The sequence below is a fragment of the Esox lucius genome, chromosome 18 (genome assembly GCF_011004845.1).
Source record: "Esox lucius isolate fEsoLuc1 chromosome 18, fEsoLuc1.pri, whole genome shotgun sequence".
NCBI lineage: Eukaryota > Metazoa > Chordata > Actinopteri > Esociformes > Esocidae > Esox > Esox lucius.
The window spans coordinates 25,735,298-25,760,988 of NC_047586.1; the positions used below are offsets into that span (position 1 = coordinate 25,735,298).

The window sequence follows — 25,691 nt, forward strand, 5'->3', positions numbered from 1 at the left end:
ACCCAATTAGGCACCTGAGAGAGAGAAAAAGAGAGATGGTAAAGGAGGGATGGGACAGAGGAGCTTTATAAGGGTGTTCATGCTCGTCCTCTCTCTATTAGGGAGATTGACACCTCTGACTCTAGGGATATAATTTGGCCGGCAGCACCCATTCTGGTATAACAGGAACACAGACACTCACATAGACTCACGCACCTACACACCTGGAGTCTTCTGTATGGCTTCCAGTGGAAGGTAGAACCACAGGTTTCAGTAATAGGACGGACTTGATTGATCACTGCGCTGACTAAAAACAGCACTCTTTGCTTTCCTCAGCAAGCAGGAGAGAGGATCAGTATGAACTTCAAACAGTACAGCAGAAAATATCCACTTTTATTCCACTCAGTATTGTTTTGCTGTTGTATTTTTTACAGGATTCAACTAGCTCTCTCCATATGGACACTTCCCCTATTCCAGTCTCAATTACCTTTTTTGAACTAGATGTTTGAGAACATGCATAAAATGACTATGTGGAGGGAAGGGCTGCTGATTGGCTAACCAATTGAGTGCAGCCAATTAGAGCTGTGTTTCCTGGGACATGTAACCATTTGCAGGCAAACAAGAATCAATGTTCCTGTAAAGATTGTGTCTGCAAGTCTCACACAAAGATGTCCGTTCCAGGGATAAATAAAGTAGTAGGTTGAAAACTAAAAGATAATGTGGTTGCAACCAAATTGTCACTCTGCAGGCCGACTTGAGTTTATCTTTAAAAAGGTTTTTAATGTTTTTCTTAAAAATATCTTGCTGGTGTTGCTTTGATGTTGTGTGGAAATTTTTTTCTCCAACTAATTATAGCATGCAGGCATAATTGTGTATTCTATGGCTCAATAGGCGAAAGCACTTGTGAATAATCTTGTGTTTATTGATTGACATTAAATACTTGAACCAGTTTGTCAAATTATTTCCTTACCAACTGTGGATGTTGCGGTTCAATCAATAGTCCTGTGGTTGTGCAACCTGTCACTTTGTGTTTTGCCAAATATCTAATTACCTTTTCTCTTCTCTCAGACGTTCCGGTGGCCAATTCCCAGTAGAGTGGATGAAAACGAGATACTGGAGGTTCAAGTGTTTAACTACAGCAAAGTCTTCACCAACAGGTCAGTGACAAAAACTAACTGCTGAAAAAGTTCAGACCGACAGGCAAGTTGCGGTCCTGTCTAGTTCATGTTGGTAGAGCATGGTGCTTAAAAAGTCAGGGTTGTGGGTTTGAACATGTATGCACACGTCATTATGGTTATTTGCTCAGGATTACAGCATCGGCTGAAATACTTATGTAAAAATTTCATAACACGTAAAAAACATGTGTCACAGATCATATTAATATACATCAAATTGCTCAGAGATGTAACATACAGGTGCTGGTCATATAATTAGAATATCATCAAAAAGTTGATTTATTTCAGTAATTCCATTCAAAAAGTGAAACTTGTATAATGTATACATTCATTCCACAAAGACTGATATATTTCAAGTGTTTATTTCTTTTAATTTTGATGATTATAACTGACACCTAATGAAAACCCCAAATTCAGTATCTCAGAAAATTTGAACATTGTGAAAAGGTTAAATATTGAAGACACCTGCCACACTCTAATCAGCTAATTAACTCAAAACACCTGCAAAGGCTTTTAAATGGTCTCTAATTCTAGTTCTGTAGGCTACACAATCATGGGGAAGATTGCTGACTTGACAGCTGTCCAAAAGACGACCACTGACACCTTGCACAAGGAGGGCAAGACACAAAAGGTAATTGCTAAAGAGGCTGACTATTCACAGAGCTCTGTGTCCAAGCACATTAATAGAGAGGCGAAGGGAAGGAAAAGATGTGGTAGAAAAAAGTGTACAAGCAATAGGGATAACCGCACCATGGCAAGGATTGTGAAACAAACCCATTCAAAAATGTGGGGGAGATTCACAAAGAGTGGACTGCAGCTGGAGTCAGTGCTTCAAGAACCACCACACACAGACGTATGCAAGACATGGGTTTCAGCTGTCGCATTCCTTGTGTCAAGCCACTCTTGAACAAGACACAGCGTCAGAAGCGTCTCGCCTGGGCTAAAGACAAAAAGGACTGGACTGCTGCTGAGTGGTCCAAAGTTCTCTGATGAAGGTAAATTTTGCATTTCCTTTGGAAATCAAGGTCCCAGAGTCTGGAGGAAGAGAGGAGAGGCACAGAATCCAGATTGCTTGAAGTCAAGTGTAAAGTTTCCACAGTCAGTGATGGTTTGGGGTGCCATGCCATCTGCTGGTGTTGGTCCACTGTGTTTTCTGAGGTCCAAGGTCAATGCAGCCGTCTACCAGGATGTTTTAGAGCACTTCATGCTTCCTGCTGCTGACCAACTTTATGGAGATGCAGATTTCATTTTCCAACAGGACTTGGCACCTGCACACAGTGCCAAAGCTACCAGTACCTGGTTTAAGGACCATGGTATCCCTGTTCTTAATTGGCCAGCAAATTCGCCTGACCTTAACCCCATAGAAAATCTATGGGGTATTGTGAAGAGGAAGATGCGATACACCAGACCCAACAATGCAGAAGAGCTGAAGGCCACTATCAGAGCAACCTGGGCTCTCATAACACCTGAGCAGTGCCACAGACTGATCGACTCCATGCCACGCCGCTTTGCTGCAGTAATTCAGGCAAAAGGAGCCCCAACCAAGTATTGAGTGCTGTACATGCTCATACTTTTCATGTTCATATTTTTCAGTTGGCCAACATTTCTAAAAATCATTTTTTTGTATTGGTCTTAAGTAGCATCATAGCATAGCATCATCTTCCGCTTATCCGGGGCCGGGTCGCGGGGGCAGCAGTCTAAGCAGGGATGCCCAGACTTCCCTCTCCCCAGACACTTCCTCCAGCTCTTCCGGGGGGACACCGAGGCGTTCCCAGGCCAGCCGGGAGACATAGTCCCTCCAGCGTGTCCTAGGTCTTCCCCGGGGTCTCTTCCCGGTGGGACGGGACCGGAACACCTTCCCAGGAAGGCGTTCCGGAGGCATCCGAAACAGATGCCCAAGCCACCTCAGCTGACCCCTCTCGATGTGGAGGAGCAGCGGCTCTAAGTAATATTGGTCTTAAGTAATATTCAAATTTTCAGAGATACTGAATTCGTTGTCAGTTATAATAATCACAATAAAAAAAAAATAAACATTTGAAATATGTCAGTCTATGTGCAATGAATGAATATAATATACAAGTTTCACTTTTTGAATGGAATTACTGACATAAATCAACTTTTTGATGATATTCTAATTATATGACCAGCACCTGTACAGTGAAGAATGACATTAACATTTAAGTATTTTTCACCTGCCTTGTGCCAGCCACCGACATAATGCAGTCAGTTGTGTAGAATATTTACCTAAAATGCGTATAGATGTCACGATTTCAAAGAAGCAGGACCCAAACGCAGACTTGAAGGAAAAATAAAGGTTTTAGTGTTGGAACTGATGCAGGTAAACAAAGCATGGAGAGGACCAGAAGTAGGGACACCGGGCGGGGCCGGCGAGGCAGGGACACCGGGCGGGGCCGGCTCAGGGTCTGGGACGCTGGGCTCCATTGGCTCTGGGCTGCCGGGCCGCTCCTCCGCCCTCCGCCCCGGCTGCCCCCATAGCTCCCCCCAATAAATGTTTGGGAAGGCCTCCAGGTGGAGGACTGAAACGGCCAGCTGGCAACCCCCTGGTGGGAGGCTATGGCCCTCATGACAAGTCTGCTGGGTCCATTGTAGGGTCAGTAATTCTGTCACGATTTCAAAGAAGCAGGATCCAAACGCAGACTTGAAGGAAAAATAATGGATTTAATAGTTGAACTGAAGCAGGTAAATACAAAACAAGAAAATGGCAAAAAAACAGGCAGGCAAAAACACATGCTGGTGGCAGGGATGGGCATAAACCAAGTAGAAAAACACAATGACTGACAAAGGGCTAACAGAAGAGGGCAAACTAAATAGGGAGCTAACGAGGACCAACAAGACACAGATGCAAACAACAACCAAACTTGACGGGGCTACATTCAAAACCAGAACAGAACGTCACAATATATATTTTCAGGCATTTTAATGATCTATTTTTTGAGACAAGGGGGGAGATGGAGGAAAATATTTCCATCAAAACAGCAGTGGGTCAGATTTGAACCCACGCTGCAGTAATACATATGTACCAGAGGTAGCTGCTTAGAGCACTGAACCAACATAAGCCTGAATAGTGTAGCATTGTAGAAAGGCATTAAGGTGATGCATTAACTCAAATGAATGTCTGTACTGCAGGGCAGGATCTGATTGCATTTCTATAGAGTGGAACAAGGCAGTAATTAAACTGTTTTAGATATGTGTTAATGGATGTGTCATTTACACCTAAGCTAAAACACTCAGACGAAAGAAGAGATTAAGTAAAATCTTTATCTAAAAATGTTCTTATGCTAGTGCTTAAAATCTATACATATATATACAGTATTGTGCACAAGTCTTCAGTTACCTGAGAAAATTGTTTAAAGCTATTTCTCTGGGCAGTAAGAGTTTAATTGTCCAACAAAGCAAAATATAACATTAGAACAACTACAAATAAACATTAATACAAAAAAGTAACAAGAATTTCTTGTCATACATATGGTAATTGATACTGTATTTTGTGTGATGGCTTGAAGAAATGTCATAAACTTGCCCAGTTTCTTTTTTTTTTTTTTTAAAGACAGAAACCCAAAATACCATCTGCATCTCATGAGCGACATCTATGTCGACATCCCTCTATGAGAGACAGAAGTAATGCTAATGGAGTGCTTGCTTAGCAGCTGGCATTTTCCATTGCTCAAGAAATTGCCATCTTTGACTGATCTTTGATATTTAACACCTGAACCGCCAAATGCCTACGCCAATTGGCATTTAAGTTTGTAATAAAAATGTAACTACCATTTTGAAAGCTACTCCCTCCTCCTCCCAGGATTTTTTCTAAATAGGCATACTGTATATTACATTGTTCTGTTGTCAGAATCCTAAAGTCACAAACAGAAACCTATTAAGAGACTATTTACCTGTTTTTCTACCCCGTTTTCTGACTTAATCCGCCAAAAGCACACGTTGGTACCCAAACAGCCGCTAATGGTACCCAGGCGCTAATCACCCCCCCATGACGTCAATGGATGAATGCGCGATACTCCCAGATGAATGGTTGAACTTGAATGAACTTACAAATGAAATACAAGGTTTCCATGACCATTCAACAAATTAATTAGGCTATTATTGAAACATAATACAAACGATATAGGCTACTCGAAAATTCGTCTCCACTAGAACTCCCGGGAGAGACCTACAAAGATGCTCCATTCCCATAGCCTATTCATTTGGGGAAATGGACCTCGTCTTTTTCTAAAAAACAACTCTCGCTTTTTTGATAACTTATTCAAGTCACTTATTGACAAACCTCATATGTTAGTAAACTAGGAGACTAGAACTATACATTGACATTGAAACCAACTTGATAGCCCCACTAAAATACCTGGGAGAGACCTGTATTGACGTGCCATTCATATAACCTATTCATTTGGAGAAATGAACCTCGTCTTTTTAAAAAAAAACTCTTGGTTTTTCGAAAACGTATTCACGTCACCTATAGATTGGCTCTGTAATTTTCATTTAGTACATTTATAGGGCCTAATGAATGAATTAAAATACTATAGTCAATGTTCTTTGAAATAATTGTTCTTTGTATTTTTTTTGTATGATAAGACCTTCAATACAAACACATTCTTGTGTTCTTCAAATCGAATAACCATTTAAAACAAATTCTGTAATTTAGAATTTTTTGACTATTCTATATAGTTTGACCCAGTAGATGAACTGATGCTCTGGCTGGATGATGATGCTGCAGAGGAGAATGTGTTTGCTAATAGGGCCGATTCGTACTGTATGCTAATGACGCGAAATTACAGAGCATTCGGCTCTGGCAGATACTGGGGGTCAAAAAGGCCTTGCGGTTCCAGTGCTAAGAGTACTTAAGCAAATAATTCCATGTAGCTCTGCAAATGAAGCACTCACAGTCCACGCATTACACTGACCATTACAACGTGTGCCTTACCTAAACAAAATGGCAGGTGTTTGTGGGATCACTTGGACAGGGGGAAAAACTAAAAGAAGGAAGTCACGGAAAATATTGACTTTCATTGTTGCTTGTTTTTTTTTATGTGTATGTTATATAGTTTTTTCTTTCAAACAAGTGAACACTAGTAAGTTAAACTTTTTTTTTGACAACCTTAAAAAACATTGTTTCATTTTTTTATGGCATAATGATTGAGAAATTGAGTAAACTGTACAAAACTTTAGCCACCAGGAAATGAACAAGTGGTAACCTTGTCCCTGACCAAAATCCTAAACTTAACCACACTGGAAGCATTATCTAATTATCTATCCGATGCTTCCCTCAATGAGGTTATCAATGAAATGGCTTCCCTCCATATACAATTGCAAAAGTTTAGATATTGCCTCTTTAACCCACATAATGATTGACTATGACAGGCCTAATAACTTTTTGGTAACCAAAAGATTAACTGTTAACTTCAATATTACAAGCGTATCATCACCAACTTTGGGGACTACTCTTGTATTACTGGATGCATACCGTACAGGAGAAAGTTTATGTTTTTTGTGCTGTTAGACAGGAATGAAGCCAGTGTTTCCAGTTGGGGATCTCTTAGCCATATTGTTTCAATCCCATCAAATCACATACCAGCTGCCCAGTCTCAGTGGCTGACAATGGCAGTCGATGCGTTTCCACACAGAAACCCTGTCAGTGTACGCAAACTCTGTGTGTGTGTGTGTGTGTGTGTGAGAGGATGTTTATCTCATCTACTTAAAGAGATGTGTCAGAAATAAAAGAACTCTGACAATTCTGTTTACAGATGTTCCATGAATGTTCCATCAACAGAGACACATGATAATGTCCTGCATGCTGTGTGCTTGAGAAATACAAAGAAAACCTTTTTTTATTTGACCAGTTAAGTATGACTAAGAACACATTATTTACAGAAATGACCTGGAAGCAATAAAGTGAAGTGCTTTACTTAGGGACAAAACTGCAGCTGTGGGATTGGAACCAGCAACCTTTCCTTTACTGGCAGAATGCTCTTATAGCCTAATAGTCTATCTTGCCACCCCATTCTTGTTTACAAAAACCATGGGACCTCCTGTTTCCACTGATAATCGCATTTCTGTAATGTTCAGGCCTATTAGCATGTCATTAATATCCCAGTACAGGTTTGTGGCCTGGCTCACACACAGTTTTGATGACTCCCAAGTGGAACCTTATTGTCTTCATGCCATGTTTGGCCCTATAACTACAATGGTTGGCACATCTTCAAACCCACATTATCAGTTCCTCTTCAAACACAAAGCATCAGTTAATCTATTAAATATTGTGTGTAACTCTCCAAATTATAGCTAACAAAGGGAGCTGGTAAATAATTCAAGTGGATCACCAGCAGTGTTGGCCATATGTCTCACGGCCATATGTCCACAGAACGCAATGATATGAGCATGACGGATACCCATGGCTTCTTGTTGATAGCATCATGACCTGACAACCGTCAATAATTGCAATGTCACCACAGCCAGCCGGCCATGTCATACAAAGTTAGGACTAGAACGGAGATAGGGAGGAGTGGGGGACGGTGTGTGTGACGAAGGGCATGTTACTGAAAATCAGAAACATTCTTTTGTTGATAACACGCACATGCATTATTTTTTTCCTTCAATTTGATCCATGTAAAGGATGTGAGTGTGACAGTAGAATAGCCCTAATTCTACACAGCCATCCACAGTGGAAGAAGAGTGTGTATAATTCATTCTCCTCCTCCCAGTCTGAGCTCCTCTCTGACTTTTCCCCCTCCCTCCATACATTAATCAGGCTGCCTCTTCCTTTTTATCCCTCGTTTCCTCTGTTTAATCAATTCTATCATTATTTCCTTCATTTAATCATCCATCCCCCTGTACATTCTGTCATCCTTGTCAGTCCATATGAAATGCAGTTGTTATTTTTCACTCCCTTTAAGGAAGAGTGAAGGAAAACCTTATGTTGATCCAGTTTCTCTATTTGCCAATAGGGGGCACTGTAATATGACAAACTAAATCACTGACACTTAAAGCTAAATAATTTCTCTTTCATAGAACCCCTTCAGGACCTACAGTAGAGTCATTTCTGTAATTGAATACTAAACAGTCGTGTTTTGTTTACCTCTCTGTTGAAAATCATTAACATTCCAAGATTGTCTCTGCAGTCATTTGTTTTAACAGCAAAAAAATTTGTTTTCGCCAAGCCTTGATTTAATTAATTACGCAATAAAATCCCAAAAAGAGACTTGAAGGTTGACCTAGATTAGAAAAAGGAATTTGACTTGAGAAGGCAGGGAAGAAACTGTGTTCTAAATTATGAAGCAGATGAAAGTAAATTGTTTGGCAGGGGAGGTTAAATAATAAATGGTACCTTTTGAAAACCTAAAAAAGTGAGCCTGAACTTGATAGGCTGGTTTTCTTCTATTATTCAGGAGGTGCAATCGCTGAAAGGGACCAACAAACCGTTACCTTTTCTGAGGTGGTCCCAATGCCCATTGTGACCCCCTCAGTGCCGCTCCAGACAAACAGAAGATCCAGTTTTCAGAGGAAACGGATGGATGCAATTTCCTCTTTTTGAAGTTTAGAAAGTGACACTCATTCTTAACTCTTCATCCTCATTTACTGGATTGGTTGAACAGTGCAGAAGAGAACCTCCCCAATAGGTATTATTTCTTTTTCATTCTCATAGATACCACAACATGGGAGATCTAGTTTCAGGTATATGTTACATAACAAAAAAAATAGCAAAAGGACTGGGAGAGATTCTACTGCTGTATTCTCCACTGGGAATAGTCCTAGGTGTCTGCCGAAGAGATATGCACAACACAATGTTATTCAGTATTCAATCCCTTAGCTCATGACTGGTGATGGGATGATTTGTTACTGTGAGAATTTAACCTGGGAAGAAGGGCTGTCTCTGTCATCGACTTCCATGTTGGCATTGAGTGAGGGCTCCTTTGCTTGGTTCCAGTTGTTCCTGTTCTGTGTTGGCTGCATACTGCAACCATCTCTCAGGTGGCAGGGAGAGAGGGATAATACAACCCCTGCGAGAGAAAGAGAGCAGAGAAATGGGACCGATGGAAAAGCATGAGAGAAAGACAGGGATACATTGGTGATGAGGGCAGGGGGGGAGAAAGAGAGGGAGGGAAAGGGTAGAAAGTAAGAAGAAGATGCGATGAGAGAGCTAGAGACAATTTATAGGGATGAACACATTGTTTTTTACAATCTGGGTTTTCCGGAATATGGCATAATGGCCAATTGAGGCTATTACTGGATTTCCAGTTAACTGTTTCTTCATCTCCATATCTCTCTCTTTATCTGTTCTCCTAATGGCCTTTGGTCACCGTCTTCTTGTGCTTCACCGATCCAAGTTCCCAGTCTTGTAAGGCTGTTCTCACTGTTACTGATCTTCCCTTACAAGAAATACCATCAGCCTTCTACAGTGTGTGTCTTTGTGTGTTAGTGTACATGCCAACGTGTAATACCAATGATATGTTGCTCTTTTTAGATTAATCAGTGTGTTACTTAATAGGCTTCTGCAGGATGTGTGTGTATGTGTGCATGCGTGTGTGTTTGTTAGGGGTTGTTTTAGTGTGTGATCATTAGGCCTGGCCTGACATCTGTCTGGGGGAGCCCAGTGTGTTCCAGTGATCTGGGTCTTTGTGTGGTGTGTGGCTGATTGGTCTGCTATAACGTTGAGAGAGTGGGGTTACTATATCAATTATTTACATCTTCTTCAATGCTTTGATTAGACGACATTACGTTTTGAACCCATTTTACACTTCAGGAATAGGACATTATCTCTGAGATGATTTGAGAAGCATCTGTAAATGCCAGATAAATGATTTACCGGGGTAATGATGTACTCTTTCAGTGTAACCATATTTCTGTATGCAATCTTGTTTGTGGTGAGACTGGGTTATTAGTGAACAGGAGTTAAGATTGGCTCATCCCCAAATGCAGTCGTTTGTAGCCTTTGGCTTTTTTCACTTGAAAACAATAGGAAAATGCTTTCTGCGCAATTAGTAATTTATTTCAGGTTCTTAGCCCCAAGGATGGAAAGTCGATACGCTGTGGGAATAAATCACCTAAGTTTTCTTAGACAGTTTCTTAAAATTGTTGTGCCCCAGGGCAGTGGTACCAGCCAATGAGAAATATATCAGGTAATAACTCTCTGGTGTTAGAAGGAAGGCTGGATGTTACTTCACAAATTCTTTGCTGGCGCTAATAAGCAGAGGATGTGTGTGTGCCTATAAAGTGTTTACTATGCTTGTGATTACCAAAAATCCTTGCAAGTATAGAAAAACCAAAATGTAACCTTGATGGAACATATATCCAACCCGCATGAGGAAACATTCTATTGATTTTTAGTTGCCATGGCCAGTGTGATTGCTTATGCAGAAGGCTCCTTTACGTTTTCTAAATATTAATTTTTTTTTTTTTTTTAAATATGTGTATATATTCTGGATTGCATCAAAAAAAATTCTGCCAGGGAATTCATGACAAATCCGCTTGTTGATCATTGCTAGCTATTGATGCTAGTTAGTGTGTACTTTTATTTGAAAACACCAACCTATTTCTTTTTTCTTTCAACCTGTTTGTTTTCGCTTTCCACGGTTTCCTGACCCACGTGGGATTATGTTGGTTATTGTACATTACATAGAAGAGTTAATGGCTACAGAGAAATCGCAGTCGTACAGTGCAGAAGACAGGGTTAGGTAAGGGTTCAGGGTGAGGTTAGATGTTTTGGGTCAAGGATAGGGTTACAGTTGTTTGATTCAAATATTGTTAAACAAGGACACATACAGCCACACAGCTGCATGGTACAATGTAACCTACTACCGCACTGACCGATTACACAACCTTACCAATGTTTCTAGCTGAGGTGCGAGCCTGTGCATAGAATTTTCTACTCTATTTACTCATGGTTCTTATGGTCCGTTTGTTCCAGAGTCATTGGAACCTTCAAGATGGTTCTGCAGAAAGTGACAGAGGAAGGCCAACTGGAGGTGACAGACACACTCATCGACGACAACAACACCGCCATCAAGGTGAGCCCAAACACCGGTCCCAGATCAGTCTACAGGTCTTCATCCATAAAAGTGGGTAGGCTCTTGTGATCGATGGTCAACATGCTGTATAAAAACCCAATGCAGCCAAATAGATAAGTAAATAGAGTTTTATTGACGTCAGTATTGATCCAACAGCCGTAGATATTCAGAGAGAAACATTAACAGAGGAATTGTCAGAGAGGAAGTGGGAGATTTTTGGAGCAATGTAGGGAGGGAGTTATAGCAAAAGAGAGATGGATAGTGGGCAGAGAAATTGAGAGAGATAAAGACAGAGGGACAATTCTGGGGCTGATCGTATTCATCACCCCTGGCTTAAATTAGAATATTGGACCGGTGAATACTGACTCTCTGTTATTGAGATGATACTACACACCAGTCAGAATGGCCCAGAGGGTGCATGCACACAAAACACACAGACATAGCTCTCAGCCCCTCTGCCCCTCCCAGTTCCTGCTCCCTGGTAAGAAAGTGCAGGCCCTGAGTCTCACCTGACTTACCCGAACGTGTTCTTATTTACTGCCTTCTGCTGAAAAATGCGGGGTTACCATGGAAACGCCGCTAAGCCCCGCAGTGATAATCTGGGGGTCGCAGGGCAGTGGGGGAGAGAGAGAGTGAAAGAGAGAGAGAAAGTGATATTTATAGAGCCAGAGAAAGGGAGAAAGTGGTGGAGGGAGAGAGAGAGGCAGAAAGAGACATGGAGGGGAAGAGGGAGAGTGGGGGAGAGAGGCAGACAGGGAATGTGGGAACATTACCTACTTTTCTGTCTCTGTCAGTGAAATAAATTGCTTGGTTTGTAATAAAGATAAGTTCTCTGTCCAGTGGGACTTATAAGTCGCCTGAAGACAGAAAAGATTAATCGTTCTGTCTCTACCACTTCCTGTTCAGATCACAACAAACGGTTACTGTCACACAGAATAAAACTTTGTGCAAAAAGTGACCACAGTTGCCTCTGTCAACCTATGTAGCATTTAACAGCAAAATCAAGTTTAACTTACATTTTTGGCGGTGGCTTTCTTTAAATTATGTTAATTTCTTCTACAATATTCACATGAAAAGAGAGCCAGAATGGTTCTATAGATAGTTTTATGTAAACCTACCACCCACCCGGGAGGTTGATGACCCATTTCGTACTGCCCTCCATGAGAGTCCCGACCACTATCAGTATGCCACGAGTCAAACAATATATGATTGCTTTACTACAAGTCTGAAACATAAACCACTGCGCAATTCAGGACCCTGAAGTAGTATACATTTGACTATAAAGGACTAATAAAGACCTTTAAGTATTGTAATTTAAGCCTGATACTTGACAATGCCTTTAAAGGTTTGTATTTGCTTTAGTTTGTTTCATTGTAGATGCTTAAGAGTGTCTGCTAAATCGCAAAATGTAAATGTGAAATGTGATTGTAGTTTGTTTGAATTTATTCATTGTTTGGCTTTTCCATTCCAGACCAGCATTACCATAAACATCAATTACACCACTATGGATGGGACTGTGGGGGTTTGGAGCGATGGAGAATTTCTGGACGTCCCGAGCGACCCGGAAGGAACGTTTCAGTTTGAGACAGACAGCCTGCTCTCCGGACGCAGCCACAGGTCAGGATCAGTGGCATCTCCAGGACGATCCATCCATGGAATTCCCACTTTTAGGAAGTAAGCATGTCAACTTTGCAAACCTGCATTCACCCTCTGCACACTTAGTACATTTTCTCTATCATCATTAACAGCAACCTCAAAGCTTAGCTAAGCTAAGGTTATTTTCAGCATCATTAAATCTAGCATTATGCTCAAAATGCGCAACAGCCACTTGTTCATCATCATCATTATAACAAAAGCAAAGGCAATAAAATCATGAATCTACACGCTGGAGGAGACTCCTCAGTTTGCCACTGTAGTCTACCAGTCTGTAGGGAATTAATGTGCTCTAGCAGGATGTTCCAGCCTCCAGACAGTGCTCACGACTACTAGCCTTCTGTGTGTAGTGAGGAGTTTTCTGCTGCATTATGTGTAGGCTAATAAGGTGGAAGTGGTATTGATTTCACTTTGGCCGTCTGCCGAGCTAGGCTCGGTGCCTTCATCCATCATTACAACACATGGTAGGAGTGGCGGTGTGATTTATTCAAGATACTGTTTGAAGGTAGGGTTCCACGCGTATTGTGAAGATGATTCGGGACTACACTCTCCCGACATAAGAGGAAAGCTGGTTCTGTTATTTGGCTGCCGGATGGAGACAAGCTTGAAATCGGCTGAGGGGGAGCTGGCCTCCTGTGGGGTGGGACAGCGAAGAGACCGGTGGTGGAACAGGAGAGTGTTCGGTTGGGGTAGAACATTAAGGTTGGGAAGCATACTTCCTCTTGCTGAATCATATGTCAAGTCCCAGGGGCTTTGATTAAATATTTGACTGGAATCCAACTTACTGAAGAGTGTACTGAAAAGCGGGTTGAATTGGGAGAACTGGCATCAGGCAGACTGCGGTGTTCTGGATGAATTACAGTGGTTTGACAGCGCAAGCAGAGGGCTCACCAGTCAACAGAGAGTTCCAGTAATAAAGATGGGAGATGACAAATACATGGCTTCCTGTGTGAGGAAAGGTCATCCTCGATGTATGAGCGTGCTTCTAGCAGAATCTGTTTTGATGTTCATGAAGAACGACAGGTGTTGTCCCAACAGGATATCACGCACTTACTTCCATTTTAAATGTAATGGGAGAGGGATAAATGTATAAGTATAAAGGGAAAGTAAACATTAAATGTAATGGTTATGATTAGATGAATGAATTGGATTTATACAGACTATCACTTTTATTACAACTACGATATGTTATCATTTGACCACCAATGTGGAAAACTCACCTGGAGGATACTCAGTGTCCAATAGTTGCAAGAACACTCATTTCATCCATTTTGAGGTAAAATGTGATGGGTGATATGTACTGTGCATAACTAATGTAAGATTTTAACAATTAAGTACAGTGTATACCCGGTCGAGTCAAGGGAGAGATACATTCAGTTATTTATTGGAATTGCTGTTATCTTCACAAATGCCCCATACATCACCTCATCATTATAACGTTGTTCTCATCAACATGTCTACCTAGAACAACACATTAATTCTGTTACCCAGAGACCCCTCTACCTCGACAACCCCCATACCCAATGCCTGAGAGAAAATTTAAACACAGATGTTCTCTTGTTCCTTAACTTATCAAAATGAGCTTAATTGTCACAAAACATACATTCATACAATAATAATACAATCAGAATACTACAATAATGAGGGGGGATGACTATGTGTTCATGGTGCGAATAAGGATAGGTTTGGAAATGATACTCGATATTGGGTTCATGAGAACCAGACGAGATTATATTTAAACACAATTTCTTAGAAATCTTCAATGACGAAATATGTGACTGGAAATATAGTCTTGTAATGAATGTCACTTCAATTCGACTTTCTGAGTATGAATTATCACATGCAGTAAAATACAGAACAATATCCAAGCACTGTGAAAGGTTTTGCCACAAACTCAACTGACAGGCTTCTCTTCTGTATGATTTCACATGAGAAAATGCTGATATCTCGTTATTGCCGTGGCTCTAGCGCTTGACTGTGGAAGTAGAGATGCATACACATTTGTCAGCGTTGTCTGGCCTTTCAGTGTTTTGTTCACAGGCGCGTTAGGTTTTAGTTGATTTGGTTCTGTTGGGGTCTTGGCATTGTGATTGTGTTAGTCACAATGTTTACATATTGTTTGCGTCTTGTCTGTCACTCATTTGAATGTCAAATATTTGAATACCCAAAATTCATTTGTTATTCAAGTACTTGTGTGTGTATTCAATTTAGTCCCCCATTTTTTTACCTGTAGTGTTGTCCAGTGTTAGGTATATTGCCCGTTTGTTGTTTTTCATGTCCCAGATGTAACGTTCAATGTGTAACACTTTCACACGTGTTTGTTGTTTACAATCGTCAATCAAAGCAGTAGTATTGTGGTAGGGTCCAGTCAGTCAGAATGACGTAAATGTCAGCAAGTGAATGATAGCTAACTAATTAATGGGAAGATGGAATATGGCCACAAAACTCTATGTAAAGTTGTGGAATTTAAATTTGCTGTGTAATTGAAATTTGAGAGTGCAGAAAAAGAGTTAAGCAAATAGTATATAGCTGACTAGCTTAAGTAACTATCTTCTGTAGGCTCTTCCATCCAATAAACTCAATGTTATTTACAAATATAAATATTGTCTTCTAGTTCTCTAGACGAGTTTTGCGTTTCAACCACACAGCTTCCTTCATACGTACAGTCGCTCTTTTCTCACAAGTACGGTCATTGAGACATTGTTAGATGAGAACGTCACCCACTCATTTGCGTGTTATGTTGTATTGGTAGTTTTTTAAAACATGTATTTCGGTTTACTAAATACTATTCAAATAATAACACAAACTATTCGGCTATCAAAATCCAATGCACATCCCTACCGGTTACCCAAAATGCTGCCACACAAATGATTTAAAAGTGTCGGGGGCATCTTCTATGCTAATTTTATCTTCACACTCTGTCACGGTGATATCACAAGACAGCTTTTCACCTCAAAGAGAAATATTGTCACGTTTTAATATCGCAAGATCTCGTCACACCCCTACTGGGTAACACTTATGCTTTTCAAATTCAAATTTTTTGAATTTGTGACCACAAAGAGCCATGTTACACATTTAACGTTACATCTGGGACATGACAAACAACAAACGGGCAATATACCTAACACTGGACAACACTTATGAAATCTTTAGGCTACAGGGAAGCGTGACCCCTTACTGGCCCTCCAACACCATTTCCAGCATCATCTGGTCTGCAGTCCAACCAAGACCACCTTGCATGCTAAGCTCCAGATGCAAGCCATTAGTGGGAAACAGTGATACGCTGCTTGCTAAACAGTAAAACAATTAACTTTAAGCATTATTTTATTTTGTTAAGGGTTTGGAAAGGTTTAAATTTTTTTTTTTTATGACTGACGAGCACAGGAATTAAATGTGGTGCTCACAGCCATCGGCCAACCCCGGTCCACAATACTTGCGCACTTTATCTTAACTGTGCTCACTGTTTGGTGTCAGGAAGAGTTATTTGGTGTCCGGAGAAATGAGGAGAGGGCCTAGAACTGAACTTAGGAGGACACCAGTTGTGAGATAAAGTTGTGCAGATGCACACAGGTTCTTTTTACACCACTTGCCAAGATGGTTCACGGTTCTGCCTACACATATTCACCATATGCTATGCATTATACTGGCGGTCTAGACACACATTCATACACTTATTATCCACTGTACTTTGCAATACCTGTCCACAGGTAAACATACATACACACACACACACACACACACACACACACACACACACAGAGACACCTGTCCATTCCACCTGTCAACTCTTAATCACAGTGTCAACATACACACACACAATCATCATGTCAACATTAATTGATGCGTTGTACTGCTAACACTGTACCGTTAATGACAGTGTTAATGTGTGTTAATGAAAGTTTTAACAGTGTTAATGACAGTGTTGATGCATGTTTATGACAGTGTTAACACAAGTTAGTGAAAGTGTTAATGTGTGTTAATTATTGTGTTAACATATGTTAATTATAGTATTAACACATAATGAAAATGTGGTTCAGCATCCCACGGATGCAGACATACGCACAATTGCGTCTTGTATTTGGAGCAGTTAGTTTAGTTGCTGAAACATTAATCCTTGCCACATAAAGGCATTATTACAATCATAAACTTAATTCATTATCATCTGACATTATGTTTGATGACATTTCAGAGTAATGAAACAGGAAGTTATTCCTATCCGGCCCATGCATATAAAATCAGTGTCACAATCTATTTAATCTGTAATAATTTGTTTTCTGCATTTCCATTTTTCTCATTTAGCAGAACCGCATAGACAATATCTGTTCGTTATGAGCTTGATTATGTTACGGCTGAGGGCTAGACGTGAACTGCGGGAAGGTAGTGGAAAATAGTGTGTGATATTCATTAGAAGGTTAATGTCTGGCATAGATCAGTTACTTACGGACCTAATCCTAACACCTTACTGAGCAGCTCTGGGTCAGAGAAAACGACCGTTTCAGCCAGGAACAGTATAGGCTAGGCACAAGAAATGGAAGCTCAAACCATCTTATTCAGTCTGTCCTGCATCCTGTGTTGCGACCCCATCCATAATGCTGTCATCATATATGGCTTAAAGTTCACCCCGCATCGTTACAGTTTCCTCTGTTGGAGGAGATATTTTGCTCTTCTAAAAAAGTGATATAGACTGATTACAACATAGTTTAAGAGAAAAATGGTAGAATTTCATGAGAGTTCCAACCCAGACTTGCCTTCTGCATTTAATCCAACCCCTTCGAACTGGAGAGGTGTGTTGAGCTGCAACTGTCAGCCATTAGAACAGGATGTCCACTGAGGGATTTGATCTAACAACCTTTTATTACTAGTCAGATGTGGAATCCACGGGGCTACCTGCTCCCCTAACAATGTGTGTGGTATTAAGGTCTTGCCTGACACAATAGTGGTTTCAAAGAGAAACGTGTGCACACACAGACACACACACACACACACTACCATGCCCTACCATTCCTAGGCATTGCCCTAACTCTGGCAGTCCAGAATGATTTGTTGCAAAAGTTGGAATGTTTTTCATCATTTCCACCCAGTTGTATACAGCTTTTTTTTAATGCTATTCATATAAATCTCCTCACACTCAACCAGTTTGCTATGGTGCTTGGGTAAGCATTTTGAGGTACTCTGGTGAGATCAAAATATTTTTTTGTGATGCTGTGCCCACCACAATTCCTGAAAATGTAATCCAAGTTCCCCTTGGAATTGTACTTCTGAAATCTTATGTCTCATGTCATTCACCAGAGTACCTCAAAATCTGAGTCCTTTTGTGTGAGAGATGACAGCATTATCCTTTTAGAACCCACAGTCATGAATTAATGAACACACACTGACACATATACTGCACCCAGATTAACTTTATTTTTTCAAGCTATTGAAATATGCAATGGACTACTGCTCATTTACATACTCCACATGTATTCCTATGCAAAGCAGAGGAAACCCAGTTAGGGATGGATGAAAGGTTCATTTGATTAGGCTTTTATTTTGTTAATTTATTTACTTTTGTGTTAGAATATACCCAAGTGGTGCCATGACATCATTTGATCGTACCCACAATGCTAATGGCATATAAAACAACATTGTATTGGTAATGTTGAGACATATGTTTATAGGCAGTATTCTTATATATCGTATAAGCATAACACAGTTGTAGAAAGTTTTTAATGTACGTTTTTATGTTTTACACCATATGAAATTAAAGCAGCAACAACAAATACTAACATTTTCTTTAATGTGTAGAGGGTCTTTATACACATTAAGTCTGTGTGAACTTACAGTGGCAGACCTGTTGGAATGTTCTGGAATCGTCTAATCTGTCTAATCATTTTGTGTGATAATTCCATATACATAATTAGAGTTAATTAAACTGACTAATCGGCTTTGGTGCATTATGTTAAGGTGAAGACATGAACAAGGTTGACAATGAGTCACTGTAACAAGTTTAGATTTCATTTGCGATGACAATATAGATATTCTACAGATGTATTGTGTTGGTTAGCTTAGATTTAGAAGGCATTTGACGAAGCCCTAGAGAGTGTGTTGTTTTTGAAACAATAGAAAACTGCCTGACACTTGATGCAATACCAGACGCTGAAGCGCAAGAGCACTATTTCTAGACTACTGAAGAGTTGGTGAAAGTTTTTCCACTGCAGATATACTGCCTTTCCTCTCTAATTTCTCAGGCTCATTATCTCCATTTCTGCTTCTTTTTTTGCCTGACCGCGTAAGCGGAGCCGGCCGAGAAGTGTGAATGTCTCTTACTGACTAACTGAGTGAGTGACTGACTGACTACCCCTAGTTAAATAGTGTAGTGGTTAGTGAAGCGGACTAAACTATAGGTCCCGAGTTTGTATCTCCTCGCAGGTGAAGCAAAGTATGCATTATTAAACTTCGGTGGCTAAAACCATTAGGATCTACATTATATTCCACGATTCTTTCGTATTTTCACTTGATGAAAAAGTTAGTTATTGTCGCCTTTATTGATAGTTATTGTATAAATGTAATTTACGAAAAAGTATGTTGTTTTGCCATGAAAGAAAAAAATATGTTTTTATGTCATGAAATTAAATAGCTTTGGCAGACTCACTAACAACTGCTCAATTCTTATGACTATTCCAGTAAGTTAGTAGATACCGATAAAGCTTATTACTGGCTATTAGGCTGTTAAAACAGCCAGTGGCAAACGCCATACATAGATGCTATTTGTGGTGGTGGTAAACTTAGTAAGAAACGTTAGTCAGTTTAACTGTATCAATGCCATTCACAAATGGCCAATTAAAACAGCCAGTGGCAAAAGAGAATTTGGTCAGGATAGAGACAAGAGGCTATACTGACAGCCAGTAACTATACAGCTCCGTGGTGTAGTGGTTAATGACATTTCCTTTCATGTGGGTGACGCAGGTTCAAATCTTGAAATGGGAACACTTTCTATTGTGCGCCGGCTGAACTAGGCTTGCCTGGTTTCTATTTCTGTCCTTGCTCGTTTGGTCTTTCTCTCCAAAAGTAGGCATGCATGCTTACGCAAATGAAAGGCTTTTTTCGTTATTTCTTTTTTTTTATCCAGTTAGGGCACATTGACACAAAATACTGTACTATGGTGTTATATTCACAAAGTGTCCTGCTGTTTGACACTAATGAGGAAAAAAATGCCTCACCAACCCAGAATACAACATTATTAAAAATACATAAAGAAAAAAAATCCCAAACGACAGCCAGGAACAACCTTATTACAAATAAACAGAGGAGGCCAAAATCAATGCTGTAGCTAAAGTGGCATTTTAAATACCCCTCTCTGCAGCTAATTTTGTTTTAGTGTCATGAACACCAATGTGTAACTAGCCGAAAGAGCTTAGCTCTTGGGATATTGACAGTCATATTTCAAAAGGCTACATTTGTACTGAAATAGGAATAGATTGAAATGCTAAATGTAATTGAAAAAGAGATTTATAAACACACCTTTGGGGATCAATAATACAGAACAATTCCTGAGATCTCAGCGAAGCAGTCAATCTGTTTTTTAGACTTCCAATTTCATGATGTCCAAACCTCAATTATGGCATTGCCTTATTGCAGAAACTCCCAGTATGTTCAGGGTAGTCGAGGTGTCCTTTAGTGAATGTTTTCCATCCCACTTGAAATGACACAGCTGTACTGCGAGGTGGTGACTTAGACCAGAGTGCCAGTCTGGACCATTCTGAGAGAATGCTGTGTGTGTGTTTTGTGTGTGTATGTGTGTTTGTGTGTGAGTCTATTCAGTACCATCCAACAGAGCCCCCAGGGCAGGACAAAGCTTTTTGGCTATACATTATTAATCACCTGAAGCTCAATTAAGTTTTCTCCTCTTATTTATTTATATTCAATTTCCCCAGTTTGTTTATCTCTTACACTGATCATTCTCCACTACCCCTATCTTCCTGTCTCTTTCCCTCTCTCTCACTGTCTCACTCATTGCCTCTGATGCTCCTGTTTCCCATGGAAGGCAGTTAATTATACTTTTCTTTAGAGAAATGCCGTGAATGTATACTGTATTCACTTATCTGATGTTAATGTCTTGACATTTACACTCACCTAAAGGATTATTAGGAACACCTGTTCAATTTCTCATTAATGCAATTATCTAATCAACCAATCACATGATAGTTGCTTCAATGCATTTAGTGGTGTGGTCCTGGTCGAGGCAATCTCCTGAACTCCAAACTGAATGTCAGAATGGGAAAGAAAGGTGATTTAAGCAATTTTGAGCGTGGCATGGTTATTGGTGCCAGACGGGCCGGTCTGAGTATTTCACAATCTGCTCAGTTACTGGGATTTTCACGCACAACCATTTCTAGGGTTTACAAAGAATGGTGTGAAAAGGGAAAAACATCCAGTACACGGCAGACTGTGGGCGAAAATGCCTTGTTGATGCTAGAGGTCAGAGGAGAATGGGCCGACTGATTCAAGCTGATGAGAAACTTTGACTGAAATAACCACTTGTTACAACCGAGGTATGCAGCAAAGCATTTGTGAAGCCACAACACGCACAACCTTGAGGCGGATGGGCTATAACAGCAGAAGACCCCACCGGGTACCACTCATCTCCACTACAAATTGGAAAAAGAGGCTACAATTTGCACGAGCTCACCAAAATTGGACAGTTGATGACTGGAAGAATGTTGCCTGGTCTGATGAGTCTGGATTTCTGTCGAGACATTCAGATGGTAGAGTCAGAATTTGGCATAAACAGAATGAGAACATGGATCCATCATGCCTTGTTACCACTGTGCAGGCTGGTGGTGGTGGTGTAATGGTGTGGGGGATGTTTTCTTGGCACACTTTAGGCCCCTTAGTGCCAATTGGGCATGGTTTAAATGCCACGGCCTACCTGAGCATTGTTTCTGACCATGTCCACCCCTTTATGACCACCATGTACCCATCCTCTGATGGCTACTTCCAGCAGGATAATGCACCATGTCACAAAGCTCGAATCATTTCAAACTGGTTTCTTGAACATGACAATGAGTTCACTGTACTGAAATGGCCCCCACAATCACCAGATCTCAACCCAATAGAGCATCTTTGGGATGTGGTGGAACGGGAGCTTCGTGCCCTGGATGTGCATCCCACAAATATCCATCAACTGCAAGATGCTATCCTGTCAATATGGGTCAACATTTCTAAAGAATGCTTTCAGCATCTTGTTGAATCAATGCCACGTAGAATTAAGGCAGTACTGAAGGCGAAAGGGGATCAAACACAGTATTAGTATGGTGTTCCTAATAATCCTTTAGGTGAGTGTATCTTCATTGTAATCCAGACTTTGAACAAAAAGCTATGCTTATTGATGTGCTGGGGTCCTGTTTGGTTCAGTTGGTAGAGCATGGCCGTGAATCTGACTAGTGACTGAAATATTACTAGATCAAATCCCCTAACCAGCGAATTAAGAAAAAAGAAACACATTATTTTCTTGAGCAAGACAGTTAACCATAATTGCTCCTGTATGTCACTTTAGAAAAGATTGATTGCTAAATGACTAAAACATACAGAAATATATAATGACTAGTTGCTGCATCAACTAAAGTTAATGGGGATAAACAGAGAAGTTGCTGGCTAATCGTGCTGTTACTCATCCACAGTGAGTTGGGAATCCCCTTCAATTACAGGGTAGTGGTCACATGACACACGTGTGCACATGCGTGCACTGTAAACATTCATCAAAAACATAAGATGACAGGCTTTCATTTGCATAGCTGCAATTGCAAACCTGTGGTGTATTCAAGGTTTTCAAATGCTTCTAAATAATATTTTGTTACGGCTTTAACATTTCAGATTTGGTATCAACCCCTACCAAAAATGTGTATTTAAAAAAATCCACATAATTCCTGTTGGCTAATTTTCCTTATGTAATTGTGGTTTGAAAAAATATTCTACATCTGAACTGTACAACTCTCTCATGGGAGGCGAAGAAGCTGTTCGTTCATTTGAGAAAACCGACGGTTATTTCTTAACCCATATTTTCAACCAGAAATTATTGCTTCAACAGTTATTATGTTCTATCGATCCCACAACCACAAGAGTCAGGTCCAGACAGTAGCGTTACTTAGTCATAAGGCAGAGGGCCAGTTTGTATTGATGTTCATTGTCTTTTTGCGTTCCTCTGGAGTCACTATACACATACAGAAGCCCTCTCATTAATTATGTATCAATACAGAGTGCAAAAAAACAATATTCATGGTTACCGGGTGACATATCACACACCCTTGATAATATTGTTCAGTGTGAATGGATGTGGTTGGTATCAGAGGATTCTGTTGTCAATGATGACGTTAGGTGTTCATGAACACACATTGCAATCTAGCTGCATGGGGTTGTTTGACTTTAATTGTCTCAATCTTTATTGCTGTAAAATGTTTGCTGTTTGCTGAGTCTGCTTTGGATATTCCTCTGTGATGCTGCACTGAAGCTGAAACAGTAGTGTGCTATGGGTTCTTGCTCCTCATGGCTGTGGAGTTGCTTGAATGAGGCTACTTTATAACCTTATTCAAGGTGAAAGCTTGTGTGGTTTTGATCGGTTTGGTGTGCTGTGAATGGTTTGATCTGCAGTATTTTGAAAATCTCTGAATTCATTCATAATGTTTGATTGTTTGGTTTTTCTTCTATTTCAGTTCAAAGGAAAAGAAGGCCAAAAAGACCAGGTATTTTGTTACATTGTTCAAATTAAACAGAGATTTTATTGTAAAGACAAAAACACGTTATCCCTGATTTAATTTATGGGAAAACAGTCATTTTGTTCAGTGGGTTGAAATACCCTCATCTGAATAATGACTGGATAAATTGCGTACCGCTGATGTCTTATAATATATTTTTTCAGATATATTTTTATGGTTTTTCTGAAGTTCAGTCAGTTTTTAATTTCTACTTCTCATCATTCCATCTCACTGGTCTGTCTACTGACTGACTTTTCAAATTCTCACACATCACAGTCTCCTATATAGTCTATCAAACTAAAGTCACAGGGTCGTTGATTAAATGACAATAGCCAAAACGCAAAAGGCTCACAATCAGTTTCTCTCCCCCATTTCTCTGAGTCGGATACAGATTCATTTGAAAGATAATGAGGTTTGTGAACCAATCTATTTGTCACAATCTGCATTTCCAGATGAGTGGGGAGGGATGAAAGCAGGAGGTATAACTGCCGGCTTTGTTTCTTTTGTAGTGTTTGAGTCTTTCTCTTTAGTCTCTTTGATGTATCTGTGTTGAAATTTTGAAGGCTGACAGGCTGCTTCCTAAGTCTGTCTACTGCCTTTTCATCACTTCCATCTTGTTACTGTAGCCTTTATTTCCATAGAGCACAGAATATACTCTGTGATTTGCTTTGAGTCCCTGCTATTGTGAAAATAGCAATGCCGATTGTTTTGATTACAAGCTAGGACCCGATACCTCTATTCCTCTTTTGATTGGAAATAGAAGGGATCGAGTGTCTAATTTGTTAACTGTAACACGTCAACCTACAAGTCCCGGAACCCCTATCACATCTATTAAGCTGGCTTTACTTGATATCAGATCTCCTGTCAACAAATCATTCTTGGTAAATATCATTATAGTATCCAACAACCTAGATGTTATGTTTCTCACTGAAATGTGGCTAACAGAAGATTGTAGTGCTACTGTTCTTAATGAGACAGCACCCGAAGAATTTGGTTATATGAATATGTGTCGAAATGGTAGGAAAGGAGGAAGAGTGGCTGCCCTATTCAAAGATACATTCCAGTAGCATTTTTTTAATCTGTTTTACATTGAAGGGTACCCCCAAAATCTTCTTTTTAACCATTTACAGACCTCCACGATATTCTGCAAATTTCACTGATGATTTTGCTGAACTACTCTCAGTTATATCAGTTGATTATAAATTGTTTATTAATTACAGGGGATTTCAACATCCACAGAGATTATAATACGGACAATAATGCCAAAAAAAAAATGTGCACTACTTAACACATTTGATCTCATTCAACATGTGAAAGAGCATACGCACACTCAAGGCCACATTCTAGATTTGGTTATCTCTAACGGTCTCGATATTTCCTCTGTCATGGTTAAAGACTTGGCCCTGTCTGATCCTTTCTGTGTCTTTTTTGAATCACATATCACCCGAATGTTCCAGTAAACTGTTTCTGTTACAAAAAGGTACATTACAAATGCTCAGTTTATGTAAGCCATAGCTCTCTCTCCAACAATAAGCGCTGTGTCAGTTGATGTACTCCTGGAAAATGTTTATGCCAAATTATTGAATGTCATGGATCTTGTTGCACCGGTAAAGGTAAAGAAAACTATGAGCAAACAGAAAACACAGTGGAGAACCACCATGATGGCAAACGTCCTCAAAACAGAATGTAGTAAAGTGGAACGTAAGTGGAGGAAAACTAAACTTCAAATTCACTAAAACATCAATAAACAAATCCTTGGTAGCTTCAACAATGTGTTACGCAGGGCCAGACAGCAACATTTATCGGTAATGAACAACAAGAATATCAACAATACTCGCACTCTATTTGCCATGGTCAACAAGCTTAAAAATCCCCTAAAGCAGATAGCATCAGAACTCATGTCCACTGTGAAATGTAATTAATTTGTGTGTTTCTTTAGTGAAAGAATTATAAGTATTAGACGGACCATCAGAACTACATAGTCTAACAAGGACTCTGTACCGTCACCACGACCACCAAGACATAACTTGGTTATTATGTTGCATTTTAATACAATTGATAAAAAATCCCTAGAAGAAACAGTTTGACATCTTAAAGCTTCTACATGTTTTCTCGACACA

General features: G+C 40.0%; 1 protein-coding gene across 6 annotated transcripts in view; it reads left to right on the forward strand.

Annotated features, from left to right (window-relative positions):
• The window catches only part of otofa (otoferlin a), a 128,503-nt gene that overhangs the window by 25,179 nt on the left and 77,633 nt on the right, over nt 1-25,691 (forward strand). For all 6 annotated transcript variants that reach the window (XM_020056458.2, XM_020056460.2, XM_020056457.2 and 3 more), the window contains exons 3-6: nt 1,048-1,136; nt 11,086-11,185; nt 12,657-12,859; nt 23,530-23,559. In XM_020056458.2, coding sequence (XP_019912017.2) covers nt 1,048-1,136; nt 11,086-11,185; nt 12,657-12,859; nt 23,530-23,559 — 422 coding nt within the window. The remainder of the gene's footprint in view (nt 1-1,047; nt 1,137-11,085; nt 11,186-12,656; nt 12,860-23,529; nt 23,560-25,691) is intronic.